At 37.3% G+C, this 26531-nt stretch overlaps 2 protein-coding genes across 2 annotated transcripts; both read left to right on the top strand.

Annotated features, from left to right (window-relative positions):
* The first annotated feature begins 2232 nt into the window (after positions 1 to 2232).
* Positions 2233 to 3150, top strand: LOC143596800 (uncharacterized). The gene is made up of 3 exons (XM_077075482.1): positions 2233 to 2331; positions 2396 to 2836; positions 2926 to 3150. The coding sequence occupies exons 1-3, from the start codon at positions 2233 to 2235 to the stop codon at positions 3148 to 3150; spliced, it is 765 nt and encodes a 254-aa protein (XP_076931597.1).
* Positions 3151 to 14106: 10956 nt separating this feature from the next.
* LOC143596801 (uncharacterized) lies at positions 14107 to 18300 on the top strand. The gene is made up of 6 exons (XM_077075483.1): positions 14107 to 14404; positions 14699 to 14899; positions 14994 to 15116; positions 15204 to 15241; positions 16022 to 17453; positions 18150 to 18300. Exons 1-6 carry the CDS (start codon positions 14327 to 14329, stop codon positions 18174 to 18176), a joined length of 1899 nt encoding a protein of 632 aa, XP_076931598.1. The 5' UTR covers positions 14107 to 14326; the 3' UTR covers positions 18177 to 18300.
* The last annotated feature ends 8231 nt before the right edge of the window (positions 18301 to 26531 follow it).

Consider the following 26531-nt stretch of genomic DNA (forward strand, 5'->3'; position numbering starts at 1 on the left):
GGTGGATAAAGATGATAAATTATATGAATTATTGAGTTTTTGTTTCTCTCTTTTAACTCAACTTTGATTATTGGCTCACCCGTATCAGTGGAGTGCCACTGACCCGATAACGGATAACCCCATAAGCCTAGGACAACTCACGTGGTACCGAGCGATACAAACTATATATGGACTTGAATTATTTGAGCCGGTTAAATTGGCCGTGAACAAGAAACCATCTAATGTTCCCTTCAACCCATGTAGTTTTAGTCCAAAGGTAAAAAAAGAAGACGAGTTTTTAGATGACGGAGATTAACATGTCTGAGCATTCGATATATGATCTTAGTTTGGGTTTTGAATTTAATTCATTTATCATTTTTTAGTTGGTTTATTTTATGTTCATGTTTATCTTTGTTTTGATTTTTTCGCTTTGTTGGTTATTGGTAGCCTTGGTATGGAAAGTTATTTAGGGATGCTTGACAATCTAGTGTTGAATTAATTAAAGGCCTGACTGATTAAGATGTCGCAACTGAATCATTTAGAATGTTTCTGAAGCTTAACCATTAAGATGATTCATGAGCCATTAAGAGATGTGAAGTTTGGTGACCAGGATCGATAAACACAATAGCGAAGTTTTAGATCATAAGCTCGATCTTTGTAATTCTCATTAGCTCGAAAATTACAATACACAAACTCTTAATGATATAACCCACAAGCTCGGGTGTATATACTAATTTAGATTTCAAAACCCAACTAGACTAGAATACAGATACCATAATCATATTCAAATACTAATTGGTAAAAACAAATCTAAATAATAATTAATAAATAAATTCCTTGTTGTCCAAGTCATTGGCTCGACTTATTCACCAAGTAATTTATTCCATGTAAATCAAGTTACGTGCTCAACTTGATAAATAAGACACGAACTCATCATAGGCTCGATGAGTTGACCAAACCCGCCTCATTGACGCGAGGACGGAAATTAAGTCCAACAATCACCCCCCTAATTTCCGACTTGAAAATAGGTGAATCTTTAACTCCGAGCATATCTTTTTTGTCCCGATTCTCACATTCTTTTACTCCGGATGTCTTGACATAACTCGCTGGTTCACCATCTTGAGTAAAAAGTAATTTCGAGTCACCAATATCGTTGTCTCTTTCTCGCTCGAAACGAACATTTCTATCCAACATAAAATCATTAATATTCTTTGGAAAAATGGTGATTCGAGTCAACCGTTTCACGGTGGATGGACCCGGATCAGTTTGCATACCAGACAAAGAAAGAACCGGTCCATCAGCTTGGGCTGTAACATTCGGTGTAGCCCTACTCGAGCTTCTCCTAAGCAACTTTTTAACCAAAGTAATTGATAGCAAACACTTCGATGTTTCAACCCGGATCGGTGGTTAAACCCAAATCGATGTTTCAACCTAAAGCCTAACCTTGTACAACCGATTTCTTGATCTAATCGACTTCATAATCACCTTTCTCGATTTGTCAAGAACTAAAAGTTGATCATCCACCATGATAACCTTGCACCCATGCTCGGTTGCTTGTCCCAATCTTAAAATATTGCTCGTTAAGTTCGGGATAAAAAAAACATTTGAGATAATTCTCTCAACATCATCATCACAAATAATTGTAATGGAACCCTTTCCTTTGATGTCGACACACGAACTATCACCGAAATGCACCTGCCCAACAACAGTTTCATCTAATTCAGAAAAATAAGATTTCATACCCGTCATATGATTACTCGCCCCGTTATCGAGGTACCAAAGACCATCCTCCATCGGTTCCGACTCGTACCGCTTGGGATACACATTTTTTATAATTAATAATTCCTTGATCAACCAACATCACAATCCGTTTTTAAGATCGATTCAAGATTCCGGCAAACCTACAGTCGGAGACGAACCATGACAAGCCAACCTAGTAATCATACCACTATTTCTCTACAATGTCCGACGCTAACCAAAACGAATTACACCATGTGGGCTGCCCGGATCAAAGCGGTGTTCCGGTCCCACGAAATATGGGATGTAATTGAGCCGGGAAGTACGGACGAGAAGAAGAATGGTGCTGCCATCGCTCTTTTCTTTCAATCCATACCGGAAGATCAAATCATGCAAGTAGCCCAATACGAGTAGGCTAAAGAGATTTGGAATGCCATAAAAGCCCGGTATATCAGAGTGGAGAGGGTTATAGAAGCACGTCTACATACCCTTATAACTGAATTCAAAGGAACGAAGATGAAGGATTCCGAGTCTATAGACGATTATTCCGGGAGATTATCCGGTTTAGCAACTAAATTCGCAGCACTTGGTTCCGTCATAGATGAAACAAGATTGGTGAGAAAGTTTTTAATTGTCATGCCTAAAAGATTCATAAATATTGTTAGCTTATATCGAGCAGATGGTAGATCTCAAGACACTCAAGTTTGAAGAAATAGTTGGGCGTCTTAAAGCTTTTGAAGATCGCGTGAACAATGTTGATGACGAACCCGAGAATAATGGGAAGTTACTATTCAATAGGGCTAAGGCTGGAAAGTTTAAAGGGAAGGGCAAAGGAGAATTTGAAAAATCTCATGATGACTCAAAAGGTGATCGAAACAAAGAAGGTAATTCGTGGAAGAAAAGAGATTACTCAGGGGTTCAATGTTTTCGTTGTGACGAGATGGGTCATTTCACCTCGGTATGCCCGGAAAGAAGAGGAAAACGGGCTGAAGCTAACCTATCCGAAGCATACGAGCCAACAACAAATAAGGAAGTTTTGATGAAGATAAGCATTAACGATCAAGTCATCTTGAATGAAGAAAACGTGCATCCCAAGCGGTACGAGTCGGAATGGAGGATGGTCTTTGGTACCTCAATAACGGGGAGAGTAATCATATGACGGGTATGAAATCTTATTTTTCTAAATTAGATGAAACTGTTGTTGGGCAGGTGCGTTTCAGTGATAGTTCGTGTGTCAACATCAAAGGAAAGGGTTCCATTACAATTATTTGTGATAATGATGTTGAGAGAATTATCTCAAATGTTTATTTTATCCCGAACTTAACGAGCAATATTTTAAGTTTGGGACAAGCAACCGAGCATGGGTGCAAGGTGATCATGAAATCGAGAAGTAGGAAACCGAAGGCTCAAGACATCGATCAAAGTCGTGATTGATAAGGAGAGATGGTCAAGATCGTGGGTCAAATCACACGGGTCAAAAAAGACAAGTTTGGAGACAAAGATCCGCATATTTCGAGTCAGAAATTAGGGGGTGATTGTTGGAAGTAATTTCGGACTCAAGTCACAAGTCGGTGAACTTAAAGGACCGGCTTGTCAACATTGGTCCTTCAAGTTCACCGACTTGTGACTTGAGTCTAAATTACTTCCAACAATCACCCCTAATTTCTGACTCGAAATATGCGGATCTTTGTCTCCAAACTTGTCTTCTTTGACCCGTGTGATTTCACCCACGATCTTGACCATCTCGGCTTTCACAACCATCTTGGTCCTTGTCATCTCGGTCTTGATCTCCCCGGAACTTCTATTGATCCATAATTGTGTTCTTTCGGCTCCCCCGAACTCGATTACCTCTGTGACACTGTCCCCGACCATTCCCTCGGTCGTATGAACTCACATAACCACTCCTTTGGCTGCAATCCCGGTCATCTAATCGAGTGAACAACAATCTTCCTTGATCTTCTTTTGTTCCTGAATTAAAACATGAGCACATATTTCAAATCCATGGTCAATACATAACTCGTTTAACCCATAAAAACACACTCCGATTGAACCCGTTTATTCAACCCAAATAAACATAAAGTGTGATTAAACTTTTTTTCCCCTCGTGTGCACCATGCAAAATCAAACTGAATTCCAGTTCACTATTTGTTGACTTTTGTGATACGCCCTTTAATTGTCAAGAAAACAACTCTTAAAGTTAACCCTTTTACGTAATCACAAAACCACACAATTATGAAAACTGAGATACGAATCTTACGTAACCGGAATTTCCCGATCAAGCAAAGCCTACTGCCACCACAAACGGATTGTTCACCGTCGCCAATAACCAGCCACGCCTCGACGGAAACCGACTTTTTTCCTAATTGTCGCCGCACAAACAACCTGCTCGCTGCACCGCTGTAACTATACCACGTCGCTACTCCGACGTATCAGTACGAACCCAACTCGGTTCCGCGATTGATAGCTCCTCTCAAGCCACCGATCGCCGCTAAACGATTATCTATTTCTTGAACTTGGCTCTGATACCAATTTAAGTTTGGTGACCAGGATCGATAAACAAAATAGCGAAGTTTTAGATCATAAGCTCGATCTTTGTAATTCTCATATCCTCTATTACTCTCATAACTTTTTTATTAACATTTAACACAAACCAAACTACATCTGGATAATGGGTAAGCGAGCAACAAGCTGTGCCGCTATCCCCATTTGGATCGCAAAGCCTATTCTACTAAATATAAATCCTTGGTTCCTCGGGCTCTGCGAGTCACTGTGGACCACCCTTGCACCAGTTCCAAGAAGCGAACCGCCTCGGGAGATAGAGATCCAAATGTGTCGAAGGCAAATGGAATGAACACGTGCTGATTCTCCAAACACGCTGCCTCATGCTTGGCAACCTTCTTAGATTCCGCCCTCAAAACCGCCTGTCTCGGAACGAAATCGTTGTCTCTCAGCCCCACCAATGGGAACACCCCAGTGAGGTAGATGCATGCATGCTTACCCCCTGCCCATCCAAACACAAGAACGTCCGCAGGACGCAGTGTAGATCTTCCCTCTCTCAGATCAGTCAGAAAGTTAACAGGTGCCTCTTTTATGGATGAGATCCCGGCACGCCTAAGCACATCCTATAAGACATCTCTAACCCAGTCGTGATGATACTGGAACCCCGGCAATTCCTTACAGTGGAGGGCATGCTCACCAAATTTATCCAAACAAGCTTTTTTACAAATTGGGCATGATTCGTCTAAAGGGAAAATATGAATCATGAGCCTGTATTTAAGGATGGCTCTGTATTCAACTTCCGACATCCGTTGCCCAAGACCTTTAATGGGCACAACAGTCAAAAAATCTTGGGCATGAGCCCCCTTGAGACAAGCAAAAACTGCCTTTTGTCTTGGTGTCATTTCGAATCGCTCCTCCAAATCATGTACGTGTTTATCATTAAAGAGCACTCGCCAAGGTTTGTTGAGGTTTCTTGGGGGCGGTCTCCTTATCAGTAAAACCGCCAAGATCAAGGTCCGGAAGAGTTGTTCCAATATTACCAAGTGCAAGGGAGTAGTCAGTATCTACCCCCATAACCCCATCGCTTCACAAGATGTGGTCCTGCAATTTCCACGACTGGGCCTTGGAAGCCACAAAAGCATATGCAGAGACATCCCCAGCCGAGAAAATTCCTAAGCCTCCGCAACGCATAGGGAAAGAAGCCAACCTCCACTGGAGGTCCCCAAAATACGGTCCTCCACACACAACAATATCTTCAATTGCCCCCCACAGGCCCGCATCAAAGATGGTCACAGCCTCTTTGACATGTTCAGGTTGACAGGTCCAGAGCCCAAACACTAACTTAGCAACCCCCATGCACGAACGCAACAAAATGAGCTCACTTTGGGGGTTCCTAAGGTCTGGCAGGCGTTTCATAATTTCAACCGCCCTCAAAGCTCTTTTATTTGCCAAAGGCCGAATAAACCCTACATCCCGACTAACCGCTCCCCCCAAGAGTTTAACTCCCCTCACAGGCCTGCTAATCTTGCTAGGGAATAAACCCGGCACATTCTTCGAACCATTGCATGATGGCCAAAAAATCTCCGTTTTCTGAATATTAAGCCTAAGCCCCAGAGACACCCCCTCTGAGCGAATAATGCCCAACGCCCTAGCAACCTCCTCAGCCTTACCAATGATAGTGCCATCGTCTAAATACCAAGCATGGAAGGGCAAGGAATAGGTTCCTTGCACACTAAGGATGAGTGGATGGAGGACCAGCGTAAAAAGAAGAGGGCCAAGGGGGTCCCCTTGCTGCACCCTAGTAAAAGCCCCAATATGAGTAGCCCCCACATATAACCTGGCGGGCTGAGCATATAAAAACTGGACCCATGGGAAGATGGATGGACATCTGCAGCTAACTTCCCTGAGAAGGGTCGTCCGGTCCACCTCATTGAAGGCGTTAGAAAAATCAACAGTGAGCATAGCCAGGGACCCGTCAGAATGGAATGCGCTCAGAAACTTGTTAGCACTATGCAGTACCGCTTCCGCCCCATTAGGGATCCCAACCCCGAATTGAAAATCCCCTAGATAAGCAGCCACCTCTTTCCTCACTTTACGCATAGCGACTTTCGACACCAATCTTCTCCAAATGCCCCCAACCGCGATGGGTTTAATTCCATTGTCGGGCTTCAACAGGGGGGTCAACGGTGCCAAAGCAATGAACTCCACTAGAACTTTAGGACAAAGCCACCCAAGCCACAAGTTGACAACATCAGTGATGGCCTTTAGGAGCCCGGAGGCGGTTGGAGACCCCTGGCCACAGAAAGCGTCTAAAATATGTTGGGCCCGCAAACCATCCCTCCCACAAGATGTATCTTTCGGGAAGGTTTTAATACATTTGCTCACCGTCCACCTGCAAGGATGGTTCCGATGGCACGGCGGAGGGCAAGGTCGGCGGGTCCACCACAGGGTGTTTATCTATAAAGGCTCTCAAGGTATCCCCCCAGCAGGCGCGACCCCGGACGTACACAGGACTTTGACTGCCGCTGTGTAATGGCCATCCGCTACCTACCGGAGGCACTGCTTAATATTTCCCACTCCCTCTTCTTTAACTTGGCCATCCCACATCATAGGGAGTTCAAGGAGGGGTAGCACCAACTCTTCTAAACCTGCCCCTTCTTTCCAAACAGCCAAAGCCCACAAAATGGATTTACATTGAAGCGATTTCCTGTTACCCGGCCTTCGTTCCTGCCTAATAGCCGGTTTGACAACACGTAACGTGCAGCGAGGCAACAACAAAAGTTTAACCCAGGCCTCAATAGACCCGGGGGCATCCACCACTTTACGGAGCCCCCCTGACAAGGCCTGGGCGAAAGCCATGCAGCACGCGGGCGGGATACTCTTGACAGTAGCAATAGGAAGGGCGAGGATGCGCTCAAGGAGAGCGACACCTACCACAATCGTCCCAGACGGACCATTCCCAAGTTCCATCTGCGGATCGCGGGGTTGAAGGATCCCCACAATAAAATCAAAGTCGCCTCCTGCACGTGAGGTGCATTTAACCACTTCTTTTCCGTTTCGACAAGACCTATTCAAGGCACGCAGAGCCATGCACTCCCCACATAGCCAGTTATTAAGAAATCTCAAGGTTTCGACAACGTCATTGTAGAGTTCAAGTCCGAAGCAAGACGCTCATTTAACTGATCTCTCCTTTCCTTTTCATTGAAATGATCCTGCTGGAAATGCATGAGTAACCTAGAGTACCCCTTGTATCCTGACATACAATCTTTGCAAAATGAAAACTTTTAAAGGGGCAACGCCAAATCCTCGTGGCTGAGCTAGGACCAGGCTCCCCACCGCAAGCCATCATAAATCACTTAAGAATTAAAACCCTTTTTTTCAGAAACGAAAAAATAAAAATAAAATTGTAGTTGGCATTTAATCGAACACCTGGCGTGCATTAATAGCAAAACCCCCAAGCTAATGTCATTGATAACAAATCACCCGGAAACTGAAGTACTAGAAGACCAAGTAAGCAAAAACCGAGAAGGGCGGAGCTGTGAGGCGAAGATGGAGGGCTACGGTGATGGCTCTACGAAGTGGAGGAGGGAGGTTGGTTTGGGCTGTGAAGAGGTGACAAGGGTGGGCGGTGGAGGCTAGTGGTTGCGGGGTGAGGGTGGAGGGTGAGTTGTGAGGGTGGAGGCTGGTGGTTGCGGGGTGAGGGTGGAGGGTGAGGTTTGAGGGTGGAGGGTTACGGTGGTGGAGGGTGAGGGTGAGGGACAATAATACTAATATGATATAACCCACAAGCTCGGGTATATATACTAATTTAGATTTCAAAACCCAACTAGATTAGAATACAGATACAATAATCATATTCAAAATACTAATTGGTAATAACAAATATAAATAATAATTAATAAATAAATTTCTTGTGGTCCAAGTCATTGGCTCGACTTGTTCACCAAGTAATTTATTCCATGTAAATCAAGTTACGTGCTCAACTTGATAAACAAGACACGAACTCATCATAGGCTCGATGAGTCGGCCAACCCGCCTCATTGACTCGAGGACGGAAATTAAGTCCAACAAGATGTAACCAAATTAAAAGGCTACAAAACAGCCCCTAAGTGATTACTTTCATATTCTAGAACACCATCAATATTATAGTTTCGACGCTTCTCTCTATGTGACTCGATTTTGAATCTTGCGTCACCAGCAACATTTGTTAATAGAATTTTCAAATTACTGCTCGTAGAAGATATCCCGATTTAATACAAAACCCCAATTTATGAAAGCCAATTCTAGAGTCTACATAGTAACATATTATGAAACTCTTTCAAGATATTCAATTTGTAGGAGACTTCGATTCCTTTTTTAATTATTTTCATTAACCATATAAAAACCACTTTACCATTTTTGATAGTGCCTTAATTGCTAAAAGAATACCTTAATCTTAGTTTTATCACTTTCAAAAATATGTTTATGATGATTGGTTTACAAAATTATACTTTGTAACGAGGGTTTTCTTATAGTAATAAGTTTTTTTTTTATTTTGTAACGTCAAAATTAATATGGTTGATTAACATACTATTTTAGAAAGACTCATTTGAATATTAGGGGTTAGAAAGACTCATTTGAGTATTAATGGTGATTTGAAATGATGTTAAAAAAACAAAGCTACAAATATGTTTGTGGAATGGTGTCACCATTTGGTGATAATGTAAAGCCCATAATATTTAGTCGGCATGTGTGGCTGTGTACCACTTGAGTGAACACTAGAGTTGAATTTATATATTCTGTATTCATATATTTATTCAAATGTTAAATGAAAGTATGGACAAATTATTTTCTGTCAAATTACATGTATACATTCAAGCCAATAACAAAATATCATATATTTTTTTTTTCATTCTATGCAAATTAACATCAATTTTTACTCCTTATTCTTTTTATTTTAACTACTATACTTTTATTCAAATTAGAGTTGCAGTCAAGTTTACAGCATATTTGAGCTCGAGTTTGATTCAATCGTGTTTGCCTAATCCTAAGCTTTAGTCAATACCTCAACGAGTACGCTTGATACGACAGACTCACATTTGGGTTGAGAATCATTTGATTAAGAATGTTCAATTAGCTGAGAAAGTAAAAGGACTCGTTGAAAATATGTTCAATTAGGCAGACTCAATCAGAGGTCAAGGTGTCTTAAATCATCTAGAAATATTTGTTATAAAATAATGAGTCCAATAAACAAAATAATATTTAAAACAAATAAAAAAAGAACCGGGTGGACATGAAATTGAGTACGCCCGAGTGCGCATGGACTGGTGGAGGGTCATCCGACCATCATCACATGTAATGCATTGTTCCTTAATATTTAGTTTTTATTTTTAATTATTTTTGTTCTTAATGGCTGTTTTTTTCTAATCGGGTTTTGTAGGCTAAAGTTGGAAACCACTTAAAAAAAACTGCATTATTACTTGAAAATTACGAAAAAAGGTAATTAGAATGGAACCTTAATTGTAATTTTGTAGTTAAAACAAGTATATGTAATAAAATTTTCATGATTTCACGTCCACGTTCGTCTATGTAGTGAAGTGGATTTTAGGTCAGTTTGTACATTATAACATATCGTTATATCTATGTGTCTTTGCGTGTTTGTATATTTGGGTGTTCTTATAGATATCCTTTTACATTAGGATAATTTTTACGTGTAGCTTACATAAGATTTCAAGTTGAATATAAGTCTATTATCATTTTATTTAATTTGTTCACTACACGATGTAGCAAACATGTTCATAAAACCCGACGTGTCTTCGCTACACATGTTAAATGCTTGTGGCAAACCCATGACAATTTCATTGTAAATTCTGTTTGAATTATTAACTTATCTTGATTTATCTTTGTAGTTTTTCCGTTTTAAGTGTGGTTGGCAATGCATTGATTACCCTCCTGAGTAACTTTGAAATCAGGAGTGAATCGAGTGATGACGGTAGGCTTCTATTTTCAGCTTGGTTTTTGCTTAGTTCATACGCAATTTACTCGAGTTTATTATTGTATCTATATTTTGTTGATGGTTTAGCCTAAGTAATGGTTTAACTAGTATGGCTAAGCTGAATTATAGATAATTGGCCACGAGGGGCACGTTAACAATATTTGGAGATATGTACTCATGAACCCTAACCGGTGGTCCACACCACCATGTGTCTAATTTTGTTAATGGTGCATCATCATCATCCATGGCCCATATGTAAAGGTCATCTCCTTAAATTCTGGTTATCAAGTAAAAGAAAACAAAGGCATCTTCGACTTTTGCACTATCAAACAATATGGCATATTCATACAATATTGTTTCTTCTATAAATGCGGCTTCATTTTTAATTATGTTTGTTTTTTTTTCCCTTTATGTCAATTTGTCATTTCCTATATTTTAAACAATATATAAAAAATTATATTTTTCGTATAATAGATATTTATATAAATATTTCTAGTAACCACAAAGCAACATAGAAACAGCTTGTACACATTATTAGAATGATTAACAAAAGGATTTGTGAAGAATAACATTTCCCTGCACAAGTAATCTTTTCTGAAAAGCAACAAAGTTTTATGAAAAAAATATTATTGCTGAGGTTTAAGAGCATCCACTTCGCATTGTGAAAGACGCATGGCTGACTGATCATGGATGGCAAACAATGGAATGCACGTACGCTGTGGCCTAGCTGGGTCATGGATGGCACCAAGTCATGGAATGTCTGGTGTGGCGCAAGTCCTTGTCTGGTTTTTGAGGTATTAGTAAGTAAAGAATCACGGTTTTTAGGGGCATGGGTATTAAAAATCAACTTTAACAGATTTATTTATATGCTAATTTATTATACATATACACATTTATTTTATTAATTTTATAGAGACTTTAATATAAAAATTTACAAAATGTTTATATGATTGTAAAAAATACATTGTAAAAACATTACTAATTGTTCTTTAAAATAAGTAACCAACCTGGCTACTTCATTTTCTTCCAACTTTTACCTACTTAACTCATTTCCCACCGAACTTCTATGTCACTAATTGGTTATCTGCCTAACAACCAAATGATCGTAGGTTCTAATCTCAAAAGGGTTCAAAGAAATACGAAAGGAAGTTGAGAGAGCATTCGGTATCCTCCAAGCTGGGGGGAAATCGTATGAAATTAGACAAGAGCTTGGAACATGAACATAATAAAAGACATAGTGTATGCATGGATTATAACACATAATATGATACGTAATTGATCGGTTGAACGAACCCTATAACAAACTACGGCATGTTACGGACTCTTTTGATGTTTATATTGAACGCACCACACATACTTAATATATGTACAAGACATTAGGTATGTAGTGTAGTGCAGTCATAAATATTTGAAAATGTTTTTGTCAATAAATCTGGATATTCTGTTGGAAAGTTTTGGGTGTTGGAATTAATTGTTAAAGTTCACATATGGGTTGAAGTTCATTATAGCAGTTTAGAAATTACCGTTATATTTATTTAAGTTGAGTTTATCTTGTGGTAATGAGATAAATAGTATTGTTATATTTTTCTTATAGGGTTTTAACAGTAGGAGCTAGCTTGAGTCATGGTTGGTTTAAGTCTTAGTTTATTACTCCGTATTTAACAAGGGTCTTGTTTCTAGCAATTTTGATCGAATAAATTTAAATTTTAGGTTATTCCATCACATTCTTCTTTGTTTCTTGTTCATTGCAAGCTATATATGTTGAGACTGTTGGAATTGCTAATTGTCGATAAAGATTCTTTAAAACCATTATTGAAAAGATGGTAGATTGATGTCTAATCTTAACCAGAAAGTATGCCCCTTGAAATTAGAAGGGTAGGACAAAAAAGAGCAAATAATTAATCAAAAAGTTGAATTAATTAATTTGAAGAAAAGTAATTGTTTGACACAATTACACAAATGACGTTTGAGAGTTAGTAAAGTAACACCTTTAGATATTAAGATTTTAAAATAATAAATTTGAATTTTAAGCTTTCAATTTTGTAATGGGTTGGAAGTATGTTACTCCTGTAAAGTTCTAATAAATTGACTAAATTTGCATAGATATTAAAAAACAAATTATTAGTGTTATTATTACTATATACTAAATGAGAACTTTGGTGATGCAATGTTATCATTGGTTCAAGTGGCGGATAAATAGTGGGTCAATTTATTATTATTATTATTATTATTATTATTATTATAATTATTATTATTATTTTGTTTTAGCCTGATGCCATAACGAACGTAACCTAAACCGACTAGATTCACGTCGATTCACCACCGCAACGCCTGGGTGTTGACTCACAACTGCAATGCCCGACTAGTCACGTTCGGGTTTTACTAACGCCCGAGAGTTCTGGTACTGTAACGAAACATAACCTTAACCAACCGAATTCGTCTTGACTCACCACCACAACGCTCGAGTTTTACCAACACTCGTTTTACCCACTCACCACTACAAAACCTGAGATCAGCAATACTTGACTTACCAGCACCCATGTTTTAATGACAGAATACATGTCATTTTATATATTATTTTTTTATATGTTAATTTGACGAAATTATTTTGGGGTTTTCAACTCTTGGGTTTTACCAACATTGTTTATACTATAACGAACGTAGTCGATACGACCGAATTCGTGTCAACTCATCGTCGTAACACTCTGTTTTACCCGTCAGGGTCGCGTTGACTCTTTGATGCAACGCTCGTGTTTTACCAACGTCAAGCTTTTCCCGACCGAATAATCATTGTTTTAAATAAGTAATTTTTTTATAATATTATGTTAAAAATATAAAATAAAAATAAATGATTGGAAAAGACTGAAATGTCTTTAATCTAAATAGAAAAGTTAACAAGAGTTAATTTTAACACTTCTTTAATTAAAGCTTAAAATCAAATTTGTTACCTTAAAACCAGTACCAGAAGGTGTTACTGAAACCTCAGGCATACTATACGTAATTGTGCAACTATTTAGTTACTATTGTTTTTCAATTAATTATAAAGTTATGGTATTTTGAAATGTAAACGAAGAGTTATTAAACTAGTGATATATAACTCAAAACGTAAAATGTTAATTAGAAAACGAATAAATAATTTTGCCACGGCCACGTGTACCGTGAAAGGAAACGACCGTTGCTTTTGTATCTCTTCCTGTCTCCATCTTCCTTTCGTCCTCATTCATCGCCATAAATAACGTTACAATTGCTAACTTTTTTCAAAGTTAGAATACATGTATTTTCAGCTAAATTTTCCAACTGTTTTAAAATCATAAACTTGAAGTTAATCATTTTGGTTACCTCAATTGGCAATTCTCAACCCTTTAGGCTTTTAACTTTCTAGTATACTTAAATAGATTTCTCATTAGAGAAAAAAAAAATTAACGTGAGATGGCTTAAGTTTAACGAATACTTATTTATGTTTCTTAAGTAGACTCAACACTTATTTTTTATTCTTACAGAGTTACGAGTTACGGTATAGAAAAACAACGTTATTTTTAAATATTATTCGGTTTCCAATAGAGTTTATATTGAAAGATACATACAATACAAAACAAATATGTATGTTTGGATTTTTATAAAACTTTAGATATTATTAAAGAAAAGCTAAGTTATATATTAAATGGAAAATAAAAAAGAAAAATAAGTTACAATTATAAAAATATCCAATGCCAAAATTATAATGTTACTTTTATACTTTATCAGATTTTTGACAAATTAAAAAGATAACGAATAACTATTTTAAATACTTTTCTCTAGAATACATATAAATATTTATATGAAGGAATATATATATATATATATATATATATATATATATATATATATATATATATATATATATTTTATTAATGAATAAATATTAAGGCTTATGATATGATTATGACCGAACCTCTTAGCTTGTGTCCGTGTGTTTGTGTCGTACATGCCTGTCTTCTCTCTTTCTCTTCTGACCTTTAAAATCTTGAGAACTGGATTTGGTTTTTGTTACTTATCACCCAAACTGTAACATAATTAGCCATCCATTTCCACTCAGTCTGAGCTCAACCCACATTCCAGTTTCACAATAAAATATGTTTAACTCATAGACATGATAAAATGTTTAAGTCACCTAGATGGAGGAGTGAGAAGAACAAGACCAAATGTGTATTCAAGTTACAGTTTCATGGAACTCAGGTAATTAAATGCTCATATCCCAAATGTGTGTTGTTAATTGCATGCATGAATATGCCTGTATTAATTCATTTGTTGAAAGAGGTTAATTATTACATTATTGCATGCAAGGTGCATGTTTAATAAATTGATTAAGACAAACACCATCTCAAAGATTTAGGCAAGAAATTTGCAATCTTCTAAGTGCACAACTATAATATTATTATTATTGTTGTTGCTATTATTATTTATTTATTTTTTATTCAGTTTTTGGCTGTGAAATGGTTAGTTTAGATATATGTTATCATGTATATGCAGTTGGCATTGTTGGGAGGAGATGATTTAATAATATCCGTGGTTCCCGCTGATGTCGGAAAGCCGGCATCAAGATTAGAGAAAGCCAAAGTTCAAAATGGAAGTTGTTATTGGGAAAAACCGCTTTATGAAACTGTGAAACTCACTCAAGATCCGAAAACCGGGAAGTTTCATGAGAAAATCTATCACTTTGTTGTAACCAAGGTATATTTTTCTTCAAATCTAAACTAATTATTATAATATCTTTGAGAAAAAAAGGTAATTTGTTGTTGGTTTTTGACTTTTTGACATTTTGTAGGATTCTTCAAGATTTGGTGTTGTTGGAGAGGTTTCAATTGATTTTGCAACTTATATTGAGGCTACAAAGATTGTTTCTTTATCACTTCCTCTTAAAAATGCTAAATTTACCGCAGTATTGCATGTATGTTAATTGTTTTTCCCTCGCAAACTTTTGGTCAAGTGGATTTGCTTATTTGAGTTTGATGTTTTTGTATGTTGTTTGGATTAGGTATCGATTCAAAAAGTGCAGGGTGCTTCTGATCAAAGGTGAAATAAATGTCTAAAATTGTTTTAGTTTTCTATTCGTTTAAGTTATTAGAATATTACGTATATATTCCAACGATTTGCAGCCTGCATGATCTAAGCTTGAGGACACTCTTTGGCAACGGTGATTTAGAAGGAAGGGTTAGAAGAAATCTTACTGAAGTAAGTTTTCGTGTCGCCTAGCTTAAAACTTAGTTGGTGTTTAGATTTTTGGTTTTGAATTAATTACATTGTTACTGAAATTTGATATCTAAAAATCAGTTTGAAACTTTGGATAAAGCAATAAATAAATAAATTTTGCCTCTAATTATTTAGCATCAAATAGTCAGTTTTTGGTCCTGAGTTTTGTGCTAACTGCAACAAGATTATCTGAGGGTAAACTAATTATCTCCTTTTACAATGTCCTTTTTGGTCATTTTATCTATTACTTCATTATATCATCAAAACATGTGCTCGACTTTGATAATATGATTACTACAACTTCCACAGCAGAAATATATCGAAATATTATTTGGAAGTTTCGTAATTATAAGGTTATGATTGAAAATGATCAATGTAGTTTAATCTTATATTATTCAGCCATTATGGTTAAGTTTTCTTAACAGTTGTGCCATAATAATAAATGTAGCTAAATCTTACTATCTAACTATAACAGGATTATGGAACCTGCAATGGCATTAATAGAGATCACCAAGCATCCATTGGATCTGACATCATGCTGTCAAGTTCTGATAGCAGTTATGGGCTTGATACGCCACGCAAACATAAACCTAAGAACCCTAAATTAACTCTTGATTCTTCAATTAAAAAAGATAGATCTTTGCAGCGGGATTGGTCAAACGGTTCAGCTCCCAAATTAAGTACAGATGATTCACCGACAAGTACTTTAGGAGCAACTTCTGAAGAGATTTCTTCAGATACCATTATTCAAAATCTTAAGGTCAAAGTTGCAGCTTTGACCAGGCAAGCTGATGTGTCAGGGTTAGAGTTACAGACTCTCCGTAAGCAAATCGTGAACGAGATGAAAAAGAGTCAAGATGTTATAAAGGAAGTAGCAATAGTTAAAGAAGAACGAAATGCATTGAAAGAGGAGTGTGAAAACCTTAAGTCAGAAAAAGTCAAAGTCAACAGTATGTCGTTGTTTCACCAAGGTGATCCTTATGCTCTTCTTGATGAATTGAGACAAGAACTAGAACATGAGAAGGGTTTGAGCTCCAATCTCCGGATACAACTTCAGGAAACACAAAAGTCAAATGCTGAGTTGGTTCTTGCTTTAGAGATGTCAAAGTCAAAGTCAAAGTCAAAGTCAAAGTCAGAGTCAATATGTTCTGAATCAGAAATGGATTATGATGAGGAACAAAGGGAATTGGAAGAAATTGTTCGGGAACATAGCGGCGTGAAAGAAACATATTTACTAGAGCAGAAAATAATAAACCTTCATGGTGAAATTGACTTTTATAAAAAAGATAAAGATGATCTTGAAACGCAAATGGAACAAATGGCACTCGATTATGAGATCATGAAGCAAGAAAATCATGACATTTCTTTTAAACTCGAGCGTAGTCAACTTCAAGAACAACTAAAGATGCAGTACGAGTGCACGCCTTACTCAACATTAGACGAACTCGAATCACAAATAGAGAGTTTAGAGAATGAATTAAAGTCAAAGTCACAAGCATTGTCAAAGTCGAACCTTGTCATACAAGAGCTTGAATCCCTTATCAAGAATCTTGAGGAAGAGTTAGAGAATCAAGGTCATGAATTTGAGACCAATCTTGATGAATTAATGCGTGCGAAAATCAATCAAGAACAAAGAGCCATTCGCGCCGAGGATAATTTGAGAAAAATGAGGTTGCAAAATGCTAATGCAGCCACAAGGCTTCAAGAGGAACTTAGAAGGCTTTCATTGAAAATGAAATCTTCATTTGAAGTTAATGAGAAGGCAGCCATGGAAGCTATTGATGAAGCTAATAAGCTTCGTGGAGAAAAACAGGTTCTTGAAGGCGAACTCATGAAACTACAAAAAGATTTACAGGATCTTGGCAGCCAGTTACAAGAAAAAAAGGTGATTTTTGATGACCAAATGGCTCAAAAGTCAAAAACATTACAAAAGATAAAGAAAAAGATTGAAAATGTGAATCTTGAAAATGAAAGACTGAAGGAACTTGCTGCAGATGGCTCTGAAAACTTGTTTCCACAAAAGGCGAAATCACAGGTATCCACACTTTCTAACTTCTTACTGAAAGCTAGAGGTGGCAAGATGAGCGGTTTTGGTGGTTGGGTAATCGGTCAAAAGGGGTCCGGGTTGAAATGTGTTGTTTTTTGTATCATGTTTTGAAATGGGCTGGGTTGGGTTGACACGCAAACACTTTTTTATCCATGTTTTAAGTTTTTAAGGGTTAGTGTCATAAAAACCAACGTATTTTATCATTTTTGCATGAAAAAGTCTGTTAACCCAAGGTTTTTTTAGCGTTTTTAAAATACACGTCTTTGTGAACTTTTTTAGAAAAATGGATTGTTACCCTTTAAACTGGTCAAGATTAGATGATACGAAATTGTTATATTAACGATTCAGTGTTGCAAGTAAGCTAAAGAGTCTACATGTAATCACAATATCTCATAAACAAAAGTTTGCCTACACACCACGGTTATTAACCTTTTCTTATAAATAACTAGTGTGTTAATTCTGATTACTAAACCAACATTTTTGCAGTAATAATTTAAATCCTTGAATAACATGATTTTGGAGGTTTAGTAGATATGTTCCCTTTTAGCAAAACATTTTATCTGACGCGTTTAACCGTTAAAGATGAATCACAACCCAAATAGACACTCTCGGAAATAAATGGTTAAATAAATAAATGGACGAATCTACTGAACGCACTAAAGAGTAAATCTTTCTCCTTTACAGCGACGGCTATCTTTACATAAGCAGTAATTCATCTTCAGGTGCCCACTGCCAGAATCAAACTCACAATGAAAAGGTAAAATTTTTGTTTAAGTACTTAGTTTGTTGCAAAGAAACCATTGTTCTTGGAAAAATGCTCTATACCAGTCAAGTTTTTTTGTTTTTTTTAAAGACACTTTTGGGCAAGGTTTGATGATGTGTCCGGTGTCCACAATCACTTGTTCTTGCTAACAAAAAAAAACACTGTTTAAGTTGTTCATAAAGAAAGTCAAACATGGACATTTGAAAATTCAACCCTCTATTTTTCTTGAATTTGCCCAGCCCAAGCGTATGGAGAAATAAGCTAGGGTTTTAGGCTCTCAAAAAGCTAGTCCCATTTTCTTGGCCCAATATTTCTTTTAATGAAAAGTCCTTCGGTGTGATGATTCCCAAGGGGCCCTCTTTTTTTAAAGACGGTCTGTTTAACCTTTTTTTTTCACTATGACATGTAGTGACAATGTCAGTTTATTCGAGATGAAAAAGACCGAAGTTCAATCCATATGAAAACTGGTAATATTTTATGGGTTTTGTGAGCATAATGCATGTCTGTATAGATTAATTTTTTGAAATGTACATTAGTATGATACTAAGCTGCCAATAATGATCTTTATGGTTTGTAAAATTTTCTGTATTTCTTTAATTAATTGTACAACTTTATAGTTGATGTTGTTTCTTGAAAAACTTGGGTTCTTGACTTGAGTCCATATGGCGTGGTGGTGTACTTTGTGCATGATTGGTGTTCCACCACATGTAAGGTTTAGGATGCATTACTGAGTTGTAAAATGCATGTATATTTTATGTGACCATGCGTTGATGCAGAAAATCTAAGGCCAGCTAGGCCTAATCACAATTTGATTTTGTGTTTGCTGTCCTTGAACAATCCAAGCATAACCTAGAAATAATTGTCCTTTGAATCAGAAAGATTTGATTTTTTTGGATTTGAAATATTTCATTGCTTGAAGATCTTGAGAGCATTCACATCCCATCCCCTAAAATTATGTGAGTAGAGTATGCAAATTATAGGGTGAGGTTTTGAGCGGTTGTGAGGGTAAATTATAGGGTGGAGAGAAAAATGTAGTGATTTTTTGTAAATCTGGGAAAACATTTGGGGAACATTTTTTGCCCCTATTTATTTTTTAATATTTGTTGAATTGGTTGTGAGTAGAGGAGAGAGAAAACTGTAATGATAAAGGTATAAAAAATATTATTTAATTAAACATGAGAAAGAAATATAGTGTTTTTTAGTGTAATTATAGAGATAATGATGAAGAATGGGATGAGAATGCTCTTAATATCAATACATAATTATTCATGAATTAAATAACCAGATGGGGATTTGGATTTTACATTTTTTGAAGGATTTTTTTATACGGCTAACTCACACACCCTCTGATCCTGTTTATAAATCTACACCTCTATCTATTGTACACACCTTGATACCACTATGAGATTACAAGCCCATTGGCTTCAAGGATTTTCTCACACTAGTTTTAGAATACCATTGTTTAAGGGACGATCCAGTTTTCTTAATCAAGTAACCCGACATGTGCCTAATCCATCCATCACATGTAAAATGTTAGTTGTTGTAAACTTGCTGTTCCGGTGCTGGATGCACGAATTCACTTGTCATGCGTACGCAAGAAGTGTTCCTACTAGACAAGTTATCTGACCTTAGTCGTGAGAATATGCAAAATGGGAATGCATGCAAGTAAGTGAGCGTATCAAGTGAGCTTACATACAAGAAGCGATCTTTTAAATTTATAGGACTCTTGGTTGAATCTTATGAGTATAGTCGTTGGCATCTGACTTACCTATCTAATTAAGGAAGATATTGTAGTGAGGTTGAATTGGGTTGGAGAGTGAGTATGGGAACTCGGAGGAAGGGACATGGAACCAAAAGTCTTGCAAGTATAGAAATTGGGTTACCCCCTTTTAATTTGGATTGTTGACGGTTAAAACACGTGACACATCCTAATTGGGGGTTGCTACGTTGGAGGAAGAACATCCAGTGTGCCCTAAGTTTCGTCTAGACTAACCTTATTCTAGATGGTAATTAAAGTGTGTTTTATATGGACCTATGTTGGTTTAAATGTTTGGGACATTTAAGATTACAATATAAAGATTATCATAAGAGGGGAATGTATTTTAGTTAAATCAAGTAGTTTTTAATCAAAACTATGTAGTTTTAATTAACTTCTTATGTAAGGTTATACGTAGAGTTGTGCAACGGTTCAGAACGCGAGAACCGAACCTGAACCAAACTATAACCGAAAATGACTGAAAAATAGAACCAGAACCGAAACCCTATTATAGTAAACCGGTTCGATTCCAGAACCGGTAAAGCCGGTTCTCGCTAATCGGTTCTGGCCAGAAGCATTTGGTCGTTTATTTATCAAATGAGTTATGCAAACTTTACAAATTGCAAAAAAAGTTTATATAATTGTATGTCTTCTTTCACAGTAAAATTAATTTAGATTATAACATGAACATCCGTTATATTTTTTAGTAAAACATAAATATTGAAGTTAAATAAATCATTAGCAACGATAGATTAAAAGAATATGATATCATTTGATATTAAATTACTTTGATATCTTAAATCAAAATTGATCATGGTTGCTAGATATTGAACGCAAAGAAAGAAGATTTGAATTAAAGAATGATTGAATGAACACCGCTGGTTTTACCCGGAACCGAACCGGGAACCGATTATTGCAAAATCTGATAACCGAGAACCGTAAGGTAACGCACGTTAACGGTTCCGAACCGTGTTTTACTCACGCCTAGTTATACACCTAACAACACTGTATTCGCTTCTTCCTTTATATATAATTTTATATTCTGTCGATTAAACTGTCAGTATAGTAATTTAGTATCATAGAAACCTACCGATTTAAAAAAAAATGCACTTGGCATTAAGTAAAATTCCTTCCATTGTTTCACAAACTCATGAAGTCAATCTCGATAATAAGGAAACATCATCCTCCAACGCCCTCAATAAGCATAAATAAAAATGGTATTTCGTGAATATAAAATATTAAATATGAATAATAGAAAATGAATTATTACTCTCGAAGAATTATAAAGAATGGCCTCTACTAGCTACCAACGAAAAAACAAACGAACCTTGCATAATAATTCATCCCTTTTAATATTGGGGGATTGAGCAACACTAGTTCCTTTCAATATGATTACGTATTAATCAAATATATAATTAAAGGGTGTTGTAATGAGTCAACTTCTAAAATATTAGGTTGTTGGGTTAGTTATTGTAGATAACATTAAAATTCGTCACACGGTATGTAAAAGCAAAAACCTGGAATTCATATATTGTTATTCAGTATTAGAACGTCCGTAGTGGACCGTTGTGGGAGGGAAAAACGGCCAAAAACGCCGGGAAACACCCCCTCCTGGCGTTTGGTGCCAAACGTTGTGTACACAATGGAGTAGAGAGTGAATACTTGGCCAATCAAGTTTTTACCTTCACATTTATATTTTTATTAAAAAATAATTAAACCACCCCCCCCCCCTCCCCCCCAAAAAAAAAAAAAAAAATCCTTGTCCACATGTTAACTTTTTAAAATTTCTCATGAGTCTTACCCTTGTTATTTTCATTTCTTTTACATATTTACAAAAGTACAAGAACCATATTTGTGTATCATGCTATTTATATTAGCGTGTTAGTAAAAATGTATTTATGTCTTCCATATCAAATGATACGTGAGGGATGGTGAAGAATCAGAATGGACATAATTTTACACAAGTAATTATATATATATATATATATATATACATATATATATATATATATATATATATATATATATAATTTGCAACTTTGTTGTCCAATAGAGTTTGTACTTTGTGCTCTTTGTGTTGTACATGAGGTTTGTGTTTTACTGAGTATGTTTTGTGAGTGGATGATCGCATGTTCGATACGTGGCCTCTATGCTATTTTTTTCTTTTTGCTTTACTCATCTCTATGATAGATATAGACAGGGAGAGAGAGACCGAGTGCCATGGCAGCGAACACAACCGCCCAATTAAACGCTAGAGTTGGCTATGACATCCTCTTCAAGGTCCCGATCTCCATTCAAGTTTTATTTATTGTGTTTCTCCAGCCTGATTTGAACTTTGTTGTTTTGATTTGGTAAACCCTGCAGCTCTCATGGCTTAGGGTTTAGGGCTCTGATTGACGGCCATGATTGTTCAACGGGCGCTACTAACCTTGCGAAAGAGCGGATGTGAGTGTAGATGCTCTATTACGGTGTTTCACCAGATTGATTTGAACTTTGTTGTTTCGATTTTGTTAACCTTGCAGCTCTCATTATTTTGCTTGCAATGAAGAAGGCTTCGTCCCCAGGCGATCACTGCTTCTAATTTGATGGTTTGTTTTCTGATATTGAAATTTAATATTTTAAATACATGAAGCACATAGAGCTGTGATTGTGATTAGCTATACCAGAATCTGTTCTTGCATCTCTTTTTGGTTACTTTAGCATAGACTCAAAAGCTTTACGCTAAGGTTAGATAGACCCACACACATGTCATTTTTTAGAAAAATAATAATATTATTTTGTAGTGATAATTGGCGACGAAATACAGTTATTGGAACTTGAGACTACTACCAGAAGGGTCATGTGTACATTATTAAGGAAGTACTTTGAGATCGAATCGAATAACATGTAGGAATATAAATTGACTCTATAGCTTTGCACCAAGGTTAGATAGACTTATAGACATTTTTTAAATAAAATTAATAGTATTAAAGTGTATTGACAAGTGACGGACACGGTAATTTGCACAGGACTCAAGCGTACACATGTATTGGAACAAGAAAAGTGATCCTTCTTTAAGGTGCCCAACCTCACATCAAAGGGGTTAGCTTGACTTTCAAAGTCAAAATTGTCATTTGTAATTATGTCCTTTTGTAAACTGATGGCTTGACTTTCAGAGTCAATATTGTCATATGTAACTGAATTCTTTGGTAAACTGAGATGGTTTTTCAAAGTCGAAATTGTCATTTGTATTTGGATCTTTTTATTAACTGGTTATTTGACTTACAAAGTTGTCATATGTGATTGGATTATTTTCTAAACTTATATGGTTCTATTGCCTTACCTGTTCCGGGCCTGACACAACGCACGTTTGCTCGACTAACTGGTTGGTCGAGTTATCGTATCATAAATCCGCTGCAACGCGCGGAGTGATCTTTCTAGTTACTATATATTTCTCTTCATGAAATTGCACTATTATGCATAGCAGTGGGATATAACTATTAAAACTTGCAAACAATGTAGGTTGCATAACTATTAACACTGTGCTTAACTATTACAAACGCATATATCTTTACCGGCGTGTTATATGTTCCATTTTGATGGCTATATATTCTTCGCATATTAATTCCATTTTCCTTTAAGTTTTTTTTAATAAGTAAATAGTAATCATTTTTAGTGTCAATATAAGGTTATGATAAAAACTGCGAGGGTCTAGTTAACATACAAATTCAAAAAACATACAAAGTGTATGAAACGAATGAAAAAAAGTATGCAATGACATTTGTAAAGCGTGATTGCACCATTCATAAAAACAACTATAGTAATAAAACTACACAACCATCTTGAAAAAAGTTTAAGATGATCTAGTGGTCAACTCTTTTAATAACTTCCTAATCTTTTTGTATCAATGGGATGGTGGTCTATTAACAAAGGCAAAACCTTTAAACATCTGAGTTTGAAAAAAGGAGGTCTTAGGTTCAAGTCCTATAGACAACAAAGATTAAAATAGAAGTTCACTATTCAACAAAAAAAAATACATGACAAATAGCGTATTTTATTATGCTAGAATTTTACTAATAGAATGAATTTATTACGCTATTTATAAAATTACAGCATAATAGCATTAGTTGCAAATAATAATATTATTTATAGAGGTAGGGTACCAAAAAGACCCAAATACTCATAAGGAATACCTGCGGGTCAATCAGAAGTCCCTCATAAGGCACCCGCGGGACATATGAACCATCCGCATAATCATTTGAGGAAGAAACACTCTCATAGCACATGCGGAAGCATCCTAGCACCCTCAAGAGTCATCCGCAAGAAGGAACACCCTTCCGCGTAAATAACCACGAGGTAATGCTTCGGGACAGCTGTCAGTAACCAGTCGTCTTCTAGAAGGTTTCCCAATATGCTTTCTTGGGCAATACGTGATCCTTCGGCCAATCAGCCAGTGACACCTGGCAAGGCCGTTATAACCATGCACATGGTTAATATTACCCCTTAACCAATATCAGAGGGACACGTGTCTAGGTTGTTATACATGCACATGCAACGTATAAACTGAGTCCGTTATATGAGGACACATGTCCAGGCGGTTATAAGAGCATCTTCTCAAATGACAGCTGGCCCAATCACCTTCCCACACCCTTCGGCTATAAATACTCTCTCGATCATCATGAGGTATTCATTCACTCCCACTGTACTCTCTCAATTTACTTAAGTGATTATCTTCTACAAAACAGTACTTACTCTCACGCCGGAGGGTGGTTACGGGAAGACCCCCCCTCTTGTCCTTCCCGTAACGAGCTCACGGTGTCTGTTTTGCAGATCTTCGTCATTGGACTTTAGGAAACTTGGTTCATATCGTGTTAGCAGTTTACCATATCCTACCCTGTTGACTCATCGGATCTAGGACCCATTAGTGGGGAGTAGATCCGTATTTCTTCATTGGCGCCATCCGTGTGTGTTAGAATAACAAAAATTTTTTCCCTCCTCTTTATGATATGAATCAGTTACCTAAAGGGCCGACGGAGAATCCAGCGCAATCTTCACGCGCCCCCAACATTGAAACACGTGAAGGAGCGACGTCTGTGTTTGCTCGAATTTCGACTCCGGTCGCAAGAACTGATGCCGTTAACCTGGGAAGTTTTTCCTTGGGTGGTTCAACGGCTCGGGAATTGTTTTCTCAACAAGAAGGTGTCACTCCAGTAGACACCGGAAATGTTGTTACACCAGATACTGATTTGGGGCATGTCACAGATCCAAGAGGTTTCGATCTCAGAGACCTAGACCAAACTGGGAGAGATGCTACTCGCACTCACTCAGAGTTAGGTCTAGGCGAAAGATCTGGTGATTCAGCTCCAAGGAGAGTTAGGCATCATAACTCTGGTTCCGAGGACTCTTATCTCCAGACGAATGGCTCCGCATTCAACAAGAGAGTCTAGTTGCTGAATATGAACGTAGGATACGAAATGAGCGTTTCCATGCTCGTATCCTGACGTATGACGATTCTCCCAGGAGGTCAGTTTCTCCACCTATATGGGGAAGTCACATTCAGTATATCTAACCACCAGAACAAAGCCTAGGTGAGATCCGGAGGTTACGTCCTCTTTCCTGCATAGATATGCGGGTACCATCCTATGAGGACTAACTAGATGGACATGATTCAACCTATCGTCCGGACGGTAGCTATTATAGCGGGGATAGCCGTCTCCCTTCATACGGAGAGGCTAGTCACCCGCGACCGGTGGTTCGCCACGCGGAATATTATAGTAGTGCTGAACACGACTTTCTTAAAACATACCGTCCGGAGTCATTCGCAGAAAAATCAAAGTTCATTCCTGCCATCGCGACGGCCTCATTTCCGATAAATGCAAAAATTCCAACATCTGTTGGAACATACAGTGGAATGACGGATCCTAGCGATCATCTGCTGAGATTTGAAGCAGTAGGAGGAGTTAGTGGTTGGACTCTTCCGTACTGGTGTCACATGTTTGCACTAACATTCATGGGGGCGGCGCGAGAACGGTTCGAAAAGCTACCATGCGGGCAAATCAAAAGTTGGAAAGATTTCGTAGCAAAATTCTCTCAGCACTTCAGCCAACAAAGAAACCATACACGTGACCCTTCAGAAATCTTGGATGTTGAAAGGCGAAATAATGAATCCATTGAGGACTTCATTACTCGTTTTAATAACGAGAGCCTTAACATCGGAGGGGTTAGTGAAGATATGCTGCGGGAGCATTCCACAAGAACGTACATAGTGATGCTTTAATCCGCACACTAACCGGAAAAGATGGAATGCCCGGGTCTTGGGATGAAATCATGACAGCGGCTAAGTTGTTTGCAAGAACTGAAAAAACACTGGGATCTAGCAGCCAGAAACAATTACCAAGGGTAGAGTTCCAAACTCCAAGATCAAACAAACAAGCTAAAGGACCAATATGGTCAAGACTTCAGCCAAGGGCAGAAACGTCTAAACCATTCGACGCAAGATCGTTGATTGGCAACAAGAACAAGCGTAACTTTCCAGCACGATCTTCCAACAACAGCTGGACTCAGTTGT

The sequence above is a fragment of the Bidens hawaiensis genome, unplaced genomic scaffold, assembly GCF_021521415.1.
Source record: "Bidens hawaiensis isolate Kalapana, Puna unplaced genomic scaffold, B.hawaiensis_p1.1 tig00047012_1, whole genome shotgun sequence".
Classification (NCBI taxonomy): domain Eukaryota; kingdom Viridiplantae; phylum Streptophyta; class Magnoliopsida; order Asterales; family Asteraceae; genus Bidens; species Bidens hawaiensis.

What these genes read in the sequence shown, in the direction of transcription:
- LOC143596800 (XM_077075482.1), top strand. Translation starts at nt 2,233, where the DNA reads ATGAAGGATTCCGAGTCTATAGACGATTATTCCGGGAGATTATCCGGT. An exon ending in TCATAGATGAAACAAGATTG is followed by an intron (nt 2,332 to 2,395) that starts GTGAGAAAGTTT and finishes TATATCGAGCAG; the next exon opens with ATGGTAGATCTCAAGACACT. An exon ending in ACGAGTCGGAATGGAGGATG is followed by an intron (nt 2,837 to 2,925) that starts GTCTTTGGTACC and finishes GTTGTTGGGCAG; the next exon opens with GTGCGTTTCAGTGATAGTTC.
- LOC143596801 (XM_077075483.1), top strand. Translation starts at nt 14,327, where the DNA reads ATGTTTAAGTCACCTAGATGGAGGAGTGAGAAGAACAAGACCAAATGT. An exon ending in TACAGTTTCATGGAACTCAG is followed by an intron (nt 14,405 to 14,698) that starts GTAATTAAATGC and finishes ATGTATATGCAG; the next exon opens with TTGGCATTGTTGGGAGGAGA. An exon ending in ATCACTTTGTTGTAACCAAG is followed by an intron (nt 14,900 to 14,993) that starts GTATATTTTTCT and finishes GACATTTTGTAG; the next exon opens with GATTCTTCAAGATTTGGTGT.